This window comes from Aulonocara sp. 'chitande type north' Nkhata Bay, linkage group LG6 (genome assembly GCF_057382095.1).
Source record: "Aulonocara sp. 'chitande type north' Nkhata Bay isolate Kocher_YH1m ecotype deep benthic linkage group LG6, A_spYH_male_GT1.1, whole genome shotgun sequence".
Taxonomy (NCBI): Eukaryota; Metazoa; Chordata; class Actinopteri; order Cichliformes; family Cichlidae; genus Aulonocara; species Aulonocara sp. 'chitande type north' Nkhata Bay.
In genome coordinates this window covers 44,413,737-44,426,884 of record NC_141349.1, presented here as the reverse complement: position 1 = coordinate 44,426,884, position 13,148 = coordinate 44,413,737, and the positions used below count along the sequence as shown (strand labels likewise).

The 13,148-nt window shown below is 45.4% G+C and overlaps 2 protein-coding genes across 7 annotated transcripts in view; one reads left to right on the top strand and one right to left on the bottom strand.

Annotated features, from left to right (window-relative positions):
* The window catches only part of LOC147328674 (phosphofurin acidic cluster sorting protein 1-like), a 34,112-nt gene extending 27,079 nt beyond the window's left edge, over positions 1 to 7,033 (top strand). For both annotated transcript variants that reach the window (XM_086297149.1, XM_086297148.1), the window contains exon 24: positions 1 to 7,033. This exon is cut by the window's left edge and continues 582 nt beyond it. The gene's annotated coding sequence lies outside the window, so the exon portion shown is untranslated.
* The window catches only part of slc8a1a (solute carrier family 8 member 1a), a 30,165-nt gene continuing 17,147 nt past the window's right edge, over positions 131 to 13,148 (bottom strand). For all 5 annotated transcript variants that reach the window (XM_086297144.1, XM_086297145.1, XM_086297143.1 and 2 more), the window contains 5 exons: positions 11,627 to 11,695; positions 9,728 to 9,855; positions 4,792 to 4,891; positions 4,398 to 4,664; positions 131 to 2,524 (listed from right to left, as the gene is read on the bottom strand). In XM_086297144.1, coding sequence (XP_086153270.1) covers positions 2,148 to 2,524; positions 4,398 to 4,664; positions 4,792 to 4,891; positions 9,728 to 9,855; positions 11,627 to 11,695 — 941 coding nt within the window. In that variant the 3' untranslated portion in view covers positions 131 to 2,147. The remainder of the gene's footprint in view (positions 2,525 to 4,397; positions 4,665 to 4,791; positions 4,892 to 9,727; positions 9,856 to 11,626; positions 11,696 to 13,148) is intronic.

Genomic DNA, 13,148 nt, shown 5'->3' with positions numbered 1-13,148 from the left:
AACATGCAAAACCAACGGTGTGGTGTGACTGTTTTAACCCTGTGAGGTCTGTCATCAAAGGTGCGAACAGCCAGGAACCCTTAGAGAAAGCTTTGTTGGAAAAGCTTGAATAGTTTTATATTCATGTCAGTTACAGTTACATAAACTTTATTTTGTGTCTTCAGAGAACTTTTTAACAAACAAAACCAAAAGTTTCACATTCTGATTCCTCAGAGAGCTAATGGTCATATAGAACCAACAGTCCTCAAAGCTCAGCCTTTAACCTTGTGTCATCGGTGTTTGTGTTTTTTTCCGATGTTTGTGTCAGCAGTTTGTCATACAGTAGAGCTTTAACCCTTCACAGGGACGTTGGTTTTGTAAAATATCAATAAACACACCTGAAATTGTTGCTTTTCTCTTACCTAGCTCCCTAACTGTGAGCTATCGATGCACCTGTCAGGTTTACATCGCAGCCCTCGTTTAGTATAATACATGTATAATATTGTAGTATCATTTATAATATTCTGCTCTTTGTTGACATGAAATTGATGCCTTGGATTTGAGCAGACATTTCTGTGATCCAGTCAAAGAGGAGAACGATTTACTGACACTCTACTTTAATACTTGAAACAAAGACACTGCATTATGAAGACACAACTAATGTTTACATCACCCAAGCAGCCAATCACATGACAGAATTTTGTCTTTGCTAACAGATTTCTGTCATCGGTGTAGGAACTCACACTCAAGCATACATCGTTATTTCCTCAGTGTTTGACTCCACTGAAGCAGCAGCTCAGGTCCAACTCAAGCCAGCTGCTGTTCACAGCATCTCTGATTAAACTCTCCCTTTATTCAAACTCAGTGCAGATATTAATGTAGGTGCAACACTACCCTCTGAGTCACCTAAAACACTAAAAGTCACTCCGGTTCTCCTTAATCGCCACGGCTACTCGTGATGTGGTTTAAAGTCCATGCACGTCAAAATTAAATAGTTTACATTAGACATCGCTGAAAGGTTCGGATGGATTTTTTACATGGTTGGGAGGTATGTGAGAATGAAAGTAGTCACCATTGCTCAGCAGCCAGAGAACAGTTCAATATGGACACCAGAGTCAGTCAGTTTCAGTTCTCAGGGTTCCACTAGAACCTTCAGGGATCCTTCACAGCAGAAGAGAGTCCATCGGGTACTGTCGGAGCCTTTAGAAAGCCATCAAAGAGGTTTTGAGCCTCTCACTGAGGGTTTGCAAATATGTGACCCCAACCATGTGACGCTTACTTGTCTGCCATTTTGGATCATGGTGATACTGTAGAATCAGGTGAATAGTACTCAGGTCACACAGGCCTAGAGAGCGGCTGCAACCATCTGTTTGTGAGGGAAACTGCAGTATTAAACCACTGGTTGTAAGTTGTTGCTGGAGGCTGATGGCAGTTGTCGTGGTCTTATTACTTTAAAGGCAAACTTTCTGAACTTCCAGTGGGTGTTGCTGGGAATTTGCAAGGATTTGAAGACAAATGTGAAAAACTACATTTCCCCATGGCAACCTGGTAGCAACCAAAGCAATCACTCTGAGTTTTCTGGTGCAAACCTTTTTTTGCATCTAATTTCACCCAGTGAGAGGCAGAAATCACCAGCAACCACTGCAAATCAGTCAGGAAATAGACATTTTCCCACAGCAACCAGTGGTTGTATCACGTCTGATGTGGCAGACAGCTCTCGAGCAATGTGCACATGGCGTCACATGAGAAACTTCTGTACCTTTAGTAGAACCTTAAAGAACTCCGATATTCAGAGATAGGTGAAAAAAGAACAAACAAAACTTTTTAGAAACCTGTTGAAATGTTCATCAATCTAAACTTTCAGACAAGTAACAAATTATAGAAACTGCTAAGTCACTAGATTTTATTCAAACCCTTAAAAAAGCCACCCAGTATGATTGTAACCCCAACCCATTCAAGATGTTTTTTAAAATGTATTTTATTTTGTTTTATGTGCCTGTTCATGATCATGATCGTGAAGAATGTGAACTGAACTACAGCGAATCCATTCAGGTCAATCCCTCTTATAACCTTTAGATATGCAGCAAATGTTTGACAATAGCCCACTGGTATATGCAGCAACCTAGAATCCAACAGAAAAGTCCTGAAGAGGGTCTGGAGTGGCACTGTTAGAAGCCCTTTACATGGCAGTAGGCTTCCAGGGAGGAGAAGACGATGTACATTAACCACAGGCTGAAGAACAAGCAAGTGGTGAGGATCTTTGGGATACGGGGTCCACCTAGCTCCCCGCCAATCTCCGGTCGGCGGCGGTAGATGAGCACAGCGATGCAGATAAATGCGAAGATGGTGAAGAGTGTGACGGAGAAGGCCAGTGTGCCAGGGCTGACCTTGAACTCCTGACCTTGGGTGTAGTGGTAGACAGCAGCGATTGACCAGGCCACGCCAATACCTAGGAAGACATTGACGGCGTTGCTCCCCGTCACATTTCCAATGGAGGCATCGGCATATTGGTCCTGAATGGCTGCCACCTTACTGGCAAAGGTGTCTGATGATGAGAAAGTGGAGAGAAGATATGTTTGAGGAGATAAAAAGGGCTTGATGCATGCTCAATCATCCAGTTAAAGAAATTCCCCAAAATTAATTCTGTTCATCTGGCTGTACAGAAGATACATAAAGGGCTATGCCTTTAAGACCAATTGTCTATATGATCAACTCAGTCACCTATAACATCTCTAAGTTTCTGGCTTTGACCTTCAACCCTGCAGCTCTGAACACCACATCCAGAACACTTTGGATTTTGTTGAGAAGTTGAGAGATGTCATCATGGAGGCAGATGAAACCATGGTCTCGTACGACGTTACACCTCTCTTCACTTGCATCCCAGTCACGGATGCGTTGGAGGTAGTTCGTAAGAGATTACAGGATGACCCCAACCTCAGCAGCAGGACCGCTCTCAGCATCGACAGTGTGTGTTTGAACTGTGTCTTCATTCCACCTACTTCACATACAAGGGTCAGTTCTACAGGCAGAAACATGGGTGTGCCATGGGCTCCCAGTTTCACCCATCGTGGCCAATTTGTACATGGAGGAAGTGGAAAAGAGGGCTTTGCTATCCTACCCTGGAACACCACCAATCCATTGGATGTGGATGACACCTGGGTGAAAATCAAATCTCAGGACGTACCACAATTCACGGATCACATTAACTCGGTGGACCGACACATCAGATTCACCAGGGAGGATATGAACAGTGGCAGCTTAGCCTTCTTAGACTGTGAGATTTCCATCAGTAATGGAGGACATCTACAAGCTGACGTGTACCGTAAACCTACACATACGGATCAGTATTTAAGGTTTGACTCTCATCATCTACTGGAGCACAAACTGGGAGTCATCAGGACGCTACAACACAGAGCGAACACCATCCCCACTGACACAGCAGCCAGGGAGGCAGAAGAACATCAAGAAGGCCCTGAGTAAATGTGGTTATCCCAGCTGGACTTTTGTCAAAGCTGGGAAGGCGCCTAAAGAAAGCTCCAGCTGATCCAGGAGAGAAGGACAACCGCTGCCCAAGCGAAAACCTGTAGTGATCCCGTACGTGTCAGGAGTATCGGAGCAGCTGAGACGCATTTTTTCTAAACACCGGGTCTCTGTGGCTTTTAAACCCCAAAACACGCTGCGCCAAAAACTGGTCCACCCCAAGGATCGGGTCCCCCGACACAAACAGAGTAACATAGTGTACGCTGTTAAGTGCAGGAGGAGTGCCAGGATTTATACGTCGGGGAAACCAAACAACCTCTGGCTACAACACAGAAGAGCCTCCTCGTCAGGCCAGGACTCTGCAGACTATCTACACCTACAGGCCAGTGGACACTCTTTCAATGATGAGGATATAACATCCTGGACAGGGAGGAACGCTGGTTTGAGGGCGGAGTCAAGGAGGCCATTTACGTGAAAAGGGAAAGACCATCTCTGAATAAAGGAGGGGCCTAAGGGTACATCCGTCACCATCTTACAATGCTGTGATTGCAGCCATTCCCCAACTCTCTGTGAATGGGACTCATGGCCATTGGTCAGTGGTTGTTGATCAGTGGTCATGAGAATTTGCATAATTAAGATTAAGGAGCTGACCTCCCAGCCCATTGTTCCTCAGTGGGCTGGTTTCAGTCATTATGCAAATGTACTGTTTATAAGATTGGAAACCTGAGACTGAAGAAGTCACCTGGATGATGATGAAACGTTTCTCCCACTGAAAACGTCCAGATGAACAGAATCAGAACCTTTGGGGTTTTCATACAGATAGTTCTGATTTAATGTGCTGTTGTTTGTTTGCTGTAATGTTTTTATTAGGATTTGCCTTGGACAAAATCTGAAGGACTGAAAGTCCTAGTAAAGAAAACGAGATGTTTGTGTTAGACCTGGTACAGAAGTGCCCAAAGCGACGAACACCACAGCGGTGACTGAGTCTTTGAGGCCCACGGTGCAGCCGAAATGCGACGCCAGGTCTCCGATCACTGCCGTCAACATGCCTATGACAGTGATGGAGACAACAAAACAGGCCCAACCATTCCAGTAGTCTGTAGGAGGAACGAAGGCGAACAGAAGCTTCCAAAAAATGGTGAGGAAGTGCATGACGTAGTCAAAACAAGAGGGCAGCTTCTCCTCTCCACATTCATCATCATCGCCTGAGGAGAGCAGAGCCAGGAATCAGTTTTAAAGCTTGGCTTGGGTACAGACTGGTAGCCCTTAATCAGGGCTTATATTAATGTTGGTTTTCATACCTGAAGAAGGACAGTTAGAGTTAGTTCATACCTGAGCTGACCGTGATGGCCTCCACAAACTGCTCCCTCCAGCTGTTGGTCCCAATCAGCAGAGCCAGGTTGGTCTTCTTAATGAGTTTATCTACTGTACTCTGAAACACATCCAGGAAACATCTAATGTCAGCTTCACTGCCCTGCTGACCATTTTGAAAATCAGCCACCTCACTTTAGCTTTTTCTATCTGATGCTGAATTCTCAGCGTTCATTTCAAACGATGACAGCATCTGAAGTTCAGTCTGAAACTGTCACACTGCCTGATGTGTAGAAGATAGCTGATGAAAGCCTACTTCAGATGTTCTCTCACTATCGGAAATTCTTCAGTTTCTGTGAGCATGATGCAAGGGAAGAGCGGACAGGAAGCAGGACCAAGAACCCATCATGATCATTTCAGGCTCAGTCCGACTTGTGCCTTTCTATTACAGACTCTTTCAGGCTAAGGACTGTTTATAGACCAGTCTGAATGTGGTGAACATCTGCATCTGACATAAAACTCCAGCTCTGAATGTTTCTCCACTGTTCAGCGGTCAAGGCAGCATATTCTGCCTTTAAGGGCCTAAAGACGCTTCAAGCAGATATCAAGAAGAAGTCTTCGTTTTGCTGACTCACCACTAGCTAGAATGTTGCAGGTGAACAGTGTCAGATCAGGGTGCAGAACCTTAAGCTTAAAAAGTATAGCTTCACAAACCAGATGCCATTAGGTTTCAAAGAAAATCTCTTATATGCATTTGACCATTTAGCCATTTATGTAGGACATACTGATGAAAAATCCCACATAAAAGGCTAGAAATGCCAGATGCTCCAGCTATTCACGTTCCTCCTGGTTTAATGATGCAACTAAATGTCCGTTCAGTAACTCTGAAGGTAAAGCCATCAGCTCGACTTCAAAGGGAACAAAGTCAACATACTAGTCTTTCAGGTCACAGTCCAACATGCTATGTGGTAGGAGTGATGTATAAAATGTAAAGACAGTGTAGGGATTGGACTTCCTTGATGTTGGCAGGTGGATTTCTGAACTATCCGTTAATCTATGAGAGAGTTTTGGAGTGTCCTTTAGATCCGACTCGTCAGGCTAGTTCAGACTAAAGGACCTTTTTCTAATCACTGTTAGAGGAAGTCTCCTTTTTTATGTGTGCCCACATTGCAGGAACTATGTGGGAAAGTCCTTAGAATTCAGTTTTTGGGGTCATGGTACTCTCTTTCAATTAGTTATGTTAAAAACAGTTAGCGCTGAACATTTGAGGATTTTGTTGTTTTGTTAGTGGTACAAACAACAAAGTCCTGGTTGATCCTATCGAACGCCAGATCCATCACCCACAAACTTGACAAATTGGAGCTACAGATAGCCAACACAAGCTTTGCACGTAACTGCAGCATTATTCTTATTACGGAGACGTGGCTTCACCCGCTGATTCCCGACGCTGCAGTCGAGTTAGCAGGCCGCACGCTACACCGGCATGACAGAAACAGCAACTCAGGTAAAAGCAGAGGAGGGGGGCTATGTGTTTACGTGCATAACGAGTGGTGCTGTAACAGCAGGATCATTCACACACACTGTTCTCCTGATTTGGAGGTTCTGGCAGTCTCGTGCAGACCTTTTTACATCCCGAGGGAGTTTACAGTAGTTATTGTGATAGCTGTTTATATACCGCTGGATGCTAACGTTAGCACGGCTCTCAGCCTCTTGCTCAACACCATAAACAAACAACAGCTTGCCCACCCCGATGGGGTTTTTATTGTCGCCGGCGACTTTAACAAAGCGTGCCTAAAGACTGTGCTTCCTAAATTTGTCCAGTTCGTGGACTTTGCTACGAGAGGAGAACACACTTTGGACCATGTCTATTCAAACATCAGGCATGCTTTCAGAGCGACACCCCTCCCCCACCTGGCTGGATCTGACCACCTCTGCATGTCCCTCACCCCCACCTACACCCCCCTGCTGAGAAAAACAAAGCCCCAGACAAAGACAATAAAAACCTGGCCTGAAGGAGCCCTTTCTCAACTGCAGGACTGCTTCTCAACAACTGTATGGGATTTATTCTCCAGCCACAACCTCCAGGAGTACACGGACACTGTACTCTCGTACATCAGGAACTGTGTTGACAATGTCACCGTCAACAAAAGGGTCAGGGTGTTTCCAAATCAAAAACCCTGGATGAATAGCGAAGTGCAATCCCTCCTAAAAAGCCGCAACACTGCCTTCAAGTCAGGGGACAGGGCTGCGTATAGGGCGGCCAGGGCAGACCTGAGTAGAAGCATCAGGAAAGCTAAGGCTGTCTATAGGAGGAGGATTGAAGATCACTTTGTTGACAACGACCCCAGAAAAATGTGGCAGGGGATCAATCACATTACCAACTACAGAAGCAATAACCAGGCGACATCTAGGACTGATGCCTCACTGGCTGAGGATCTAAACCGTTTCTTCGCCCGCTTTGAGACGACCAAGCCCTCAGCTGCCACACCACTTCCACCCGCCCCCAGCACTGGCACACTAACACTTAGGGAGCACCAAGTGAGGTGTGTTCTAAGGTCAGTGAATCCCAGGAAGGCGGCAGGTCCTGATGGAATACATGGAAAGGTTCTCACAGCATGTGCTGACGAACTGACCGGAGTCTTCACTAAAATCTTCAACCTTTCCTTGTCATCAAACACCGTCCCGCCCTGCCTCAAAACCTCCACCATCATCCCCATCGCCAAGAAGACAGCTGTGGCCAGCCCAAATGACTACAGGCCTGTTGCACTTACGCCTGTAGTGATGAAGTGCTTTGAGAGACTGGTCTGTCAGCACATCAGGGCCGGTCTGCCTCCCACTCTGGACCCCCACCAATTTGCCTACAGGACAAATCGATCCACCGAGGACGCTATCACCATAGCGCTCCACACTGCGCTGAGTCACCTGGAGCACCGAGGAAGCTATGTGAGAATGCTCTTTCTGGACTTCAGCTCAGCATTCAATCATATCATCCCGGAGATCCTGGTCCAGAAACTGTCTCACCTGGGACTCTCCACCCCCATCTGCCTCTGGATCAAGGACTTCCTGACAAATAGACCACAGTCTGTCAGACTCGGCCCCCACCGGTCCAGCACCATCACACTCAGCACCGGGTCTCCACAAGGATGTGTTTTGAGTCCCCTCCTGTTTATGCTCTACACATCCGACTGCTCCCCTACCCATCTCTCAAACACCATCATAAAGTTCGCGGATGACACCACAGTGGTTGGACTCATCTCAAGGGGGGATGAGTCGGACTACAGAGATGAGGTCAACAGACTGACTGAGTGGTGTTCAGTTAACAACCTCCAACTGAACACCACGAAAACTAAAGAACTGGACCAAGTTCTGGACCAAGGCCAGGAAGATCGTGAAGGACCTCAGCCATCCCAACAACAGACTGTTCTCTCTGTTGAGGTCAGGAAAGCGATTCCGCTCCCTGAAGACCAACACAGAGAGAATGAGGAGGAGCTTCTTCCCGCAGGCGATACGGTCTCTCAATCACACCACCACACAGTACTGACCCACACATACAGTTCTTACACACACACTGGACTTTCTGGACTTTGGTTTTGCACAACACTGGTCACTATATTCTTCATTTCCGGTTAATACTTGTACAGCTGCTGTTATTGTGTATATATTTATTTATATTTAGATTTCTTCATACATTCTTATATAGTTCTATATTGTGTATTGTGTATTTTGTTGTACAGTTATTTTATTTTCAACTTTAATTTATATATTTATCTTTATCTTATTCTTCCCAGTTAAATTTACCCTTCATTCTAATTTGTGTTGTACAGTTATTTCATTTTTAACCTTAATTTATATTCTATTCCTTCCTAGTTAAATTTACCCTTTTTAATTTTTCATATTTATTTCCTATCTTATTCATAGCCTTTTCCTTTTTTGTTTTCTTTAGGTCACGAGCAGTTGTCCAAGCATTTCACTACATATCGTACTGTGTATGACTGTGTACGTGACAAATAAAATTTGAATTTGAATTTGAATTTGAACTTATCTTGGACTTCAGGAAGGGCAGAGCAGACCCGGCCCCACTTTACATTCACGGGAGCTGTGTGGAGAGGGTACACTCCATGAGGTTTCTGGGCGTGCAGATCTCTGATGACCTCTCCTGGACTGCAAATACTACAGCGGTGGTTAAAAAGGCCCAGCAGCATCTCCACTTTCTGAGAGTGCTCAGGAGGAACAACCTGGAGGAGAGGCTGCTGGTGACATTTTACAGAGCCACCATAGAGAGCATCCTAACGTACGGCATAACAACATGGTATGCAGGGTGCTCAGCTGCAGACAGGAAAGTACTGCAGAGGGTCATCAACACAGCCCAGAAGATCACTGGCTGCTCTCTGCCCAGCCTGGAGGTCACTGCAAACTCTCGGTACCTCAGCAGAGCTGGCAATATCATCAAGGACCACTCTCACCCCAGCAACCAACTGTTTGAACTATTACCGTCAGGCCGACGGTACAGGTCACATAAAACCAGGACAAACAGATTCAGGGATAGCTTCTTTCCCAGAGCTACCACCGTAGTAAATAAGCACAAAAACAATTGAACCTATTCCATACCGTCACTGTCATTATATTAATGCTGCTATTCATACTGTCATTATATTAATGCTGCTATCCTGTATATATTGTACATACTATTGTTTGAGTACTTACGATTGTTTTTTTTGTACTTTTTATATTTTACATTTATATTTATTATTGAAACTTGCACCAAGGGAGTGGCACTCCAATTTCGTTGTACTCTGTACAATGACAATAAAGGCTATTCTATTCTATTCTATTCTATTCTATTCTATTCTATCTCTTGGTGCTCTCTGATGCAGAGTGGCCATCAGAGCTCCTCAGAACAGTTTCGTCTGAAAGGGGCTTACATATTTCACACTAACCCAAGAGAAACGTCTCCTACCTTGAACTCATACGACTCCTCGATGATCACCTCCAGTTTGACGTGTTCGCCCAGCATTGGCCTGCCCATCTCTGCAATCCTCCGCTCTTCTTCTTCTTTCTTTGTCAAAGGCTCCTCAGCCCCATCCTCTGAATCAGAGAGGAAACATTAGGTTGTAGAGTCAACAAAAATACACTGAACAAAAATATAAACGCAACACCTTTGTTACTGCTCCCATTCCCCATGGGATGGACGTAGAGACCTAAAATTCATTCCAGATACACAATATAACCATCCCTCCCAAACAGTGGTCACAAATCAGTCCAAATGTGTGGTAGTGGGCACATCTGCTATATTGAGATAATCCATCCCACCTCACAGGTGTGCCACATCAGGATGCTGATCTGACATCATGAGTAGTGCACAGGTGTACCTCAGACTGCCCACAACAAAAGGCCACCCTGGAATGTGCAGTTTTGTCTCACAGCAAAATGCCACAGATGCCACAAGCAATGAGGGAGCGTGCAATTGGCATGCTGACAGCAGGAATGTCAACCAGATCTGTCGCCCGTGCATTGAATGTTCATTTCTCAACCATAAGCCGTCTCCACAGGCGTTTCAGAGAATATGGCAGCACATCCAACCGGCCTCACAACCGCAGACCTCGTGTAACCACACCAGCCCAGGACCTCCACATCCAGCAGGTTCACCTCCAAGATCGTCTGAGACCAGCCACCCAGACAGCTGCTGGAACAATTGGTTTGCACAACCAAACAATTTCTGCACAAACTGTCAGAAACCGTCTCAGGGAAGCTCAACTGCATGCCCGTCATCCTCATCGGGGTCTTGACCTGACTCCAGCTCGTCGCCGTAACAGACTTGTGTGGGCAAATGCTCACATTCGATGGCGTCTGGCACGTTGGAGAGGTGTGCGCTTCACGGATGAATCATGGTTCACATTGTTCAGGGCAGATGGCAGCTGAGAATGTCCCAGTTCTTGCATGGCCAGCATACTCACCGGACATGTCACCCATTGAGCATGTTCGGGATGTGCTTGACCGGCGTATACGACAGCGTGTACCAGTTCCCACGAATATCCAACAACCTCGCACAGCCATTGAAGTGGAGTGGACCAACATTCCACACGCCACAATTGACAATCTGATAGACTCCATGCGACGATGTGTTGCACTGCATGAGGCAAATGGTGGTCACACCAGATACTGACCGGTTCTGGGTCCCCAGACCCCCAATAGCGCAAAAAACTGCACATTCCAGGGTGGCCTTTTGTTGTGGGCAGTCTGAGGTACACCTGTGCACTACTCATGATGTCAGATCAGCATCCTGATGTGGCACACCTGTGAGGTGGGATGGATTATCTCAATATAGCAGATGTGCCCACTACCACACATTTGGACTGATTTGTGACCACTGTTTGGGAGGGATGGTTATATTGTGTATCTGGAATGAATTTTAGGTCTCTACGTCCATCCCATGGGGAATGGGAGCAGTAACAAAGGTGTTGCGTTTATATTTTTGTTGAGTGTATTAAGATTCATTTACCTTATTATGTGAGAGAGCAGCTATTTATAAATATGCCTATTCTTGATACAGAAGCCAATATCTGTCACTTTATTTCTAATGGGGTTGAGTCGTTTTTTGAGAGAGATGGTTGAATTGCTCTCAGTTCTCACTAAAGATTTCCCAAGAAGACGTCTAAACCCTGACAGTGAAGAAATGTTGGCCAGTCAAAAGCCCACAATCAATAACACGAGTTTTCTCAAAGCTCAGCTCTCATTGATACCTGTGTACATATGAGCGTTGCCTGTCCTGATCAGAGCTACGAAAATAAATGGTCATAATGGTTCGTTTGACACTGTGATAAAAGTTAGCACAGTAAAAGATAGATGATGGGCAAACCTGCGATGCTGATGATGTTGGAGGGGACGGGGTGCTCTCGTCCCTGGACCTTCCTGTAGATGTCTCTGCCTGAACAGGTGAACAGAAACTGAAACCAGAACAGGGCTGAATCATCACAGCCTGTATCCAGCACCAAGCTGACGGCTTGTGTGTTTAATGTGCGTCTGTTCAGAGGGACAGAATCTGTAAGTCTGTGAAATGTCAGAGGTGTTTTTGTTTAGTAATAGACTTCAAAAATCGGGATGAAACGTGTGTGTTTGCTGTTCAATCTGGATTTATGTTCCTGTGATGCTTTTCATTAACGAAGGTTAGTTATCATTCAACCAGTGCAGGTTAGTTAAAAGGTTAGCTTGATGTCTCTCTACCTCGGCTCATGTGGGAGATGTGGAGACTTAATTTTACTGGATGGTAACTGTGCGCTCGGTCCACAAACGGCATTTTGCAGCTGTGAGCACGTGAACAGTGACAGGCTTACTTCTTTTGTACACAGTCTATGATCGCACCATGGGGCTAGCATCGTAGCAGTGTTCGCCTAGGCTGGCTGTGCTGAGCAATATAAAGGGTGTGCTTTACCATCAGCACATGCCGGGGGGCGGGGTTACACCCACTCTGCTTACACGAGCAGAACACTGACGCTCACACCTGCAGCTCCTCCTCAGGTGGGCATTCAGGTGGAGGGTTGAGCGTTAGACTAACGGACAGTTACAGAGGTCATGTGACGCTAACAGGAAGCAGCGAGGAGTGAAAACAAATCCTGTCTGCTGACGGCAGTATTATTTGATGTTTTTAAAATATTGATGAGCTGTGCTGCTCTCTGAACTGAAATAATAATAACAGTAATAAAATGACGTCCCTGAGCCTGGTTCTGCCGGAGGTTTCTTCCTGTTAAAGGGAGTTTTTCCTTCCCACTTTCGCCAAAGTGCTGCTCATAGGGGGTCATATGATTGTTGGGTTTTTCTCTGTATCTATGAAGCGCCTTGAGGCGACTTTTGTTGTGATTTGGCGCTATATAAATAAAATTGAATTGAGTCTGAGATTTAATTTAATGCTGTTTAAGACTTTTTTAGTAAACGTTTGTGAGAACCTGCAGAGAGTCTGATTAAATGATCCCTCTTTTATTCTGAAGGTCTTACCTTCAAACATTCACATTAATGATCACACTGACGGTTCAGCATCTCAGAGCGCTGAGGACCTGTTTGTGCGTATCTGAGCATGCTCAGTTTGGTTAGAAATAACCTTCCTTGTCTCACAATTTTAAGGCTTCCGGAAACCTCCAGATGTTTCCTAGTCAGGAAAGAGTCTTCTCTTCACTGATTGGCTCAAAACAGGTGATTTTTTGGCACAATAACAGGCTCTAAAGCTCACGTGTTGTCTGTACACTGTAGAAATGGTGACATCAGCATCGGCCGCCTGATTGGTTTTTGTGTGACCATATTTAGATAAGAGGGCGGAGTCATAAGGTTAGTTAATGGCAGCGAGGTTTTTGGGTTGTTACAGTAACTAGAAGTAACTACAGTAGTTA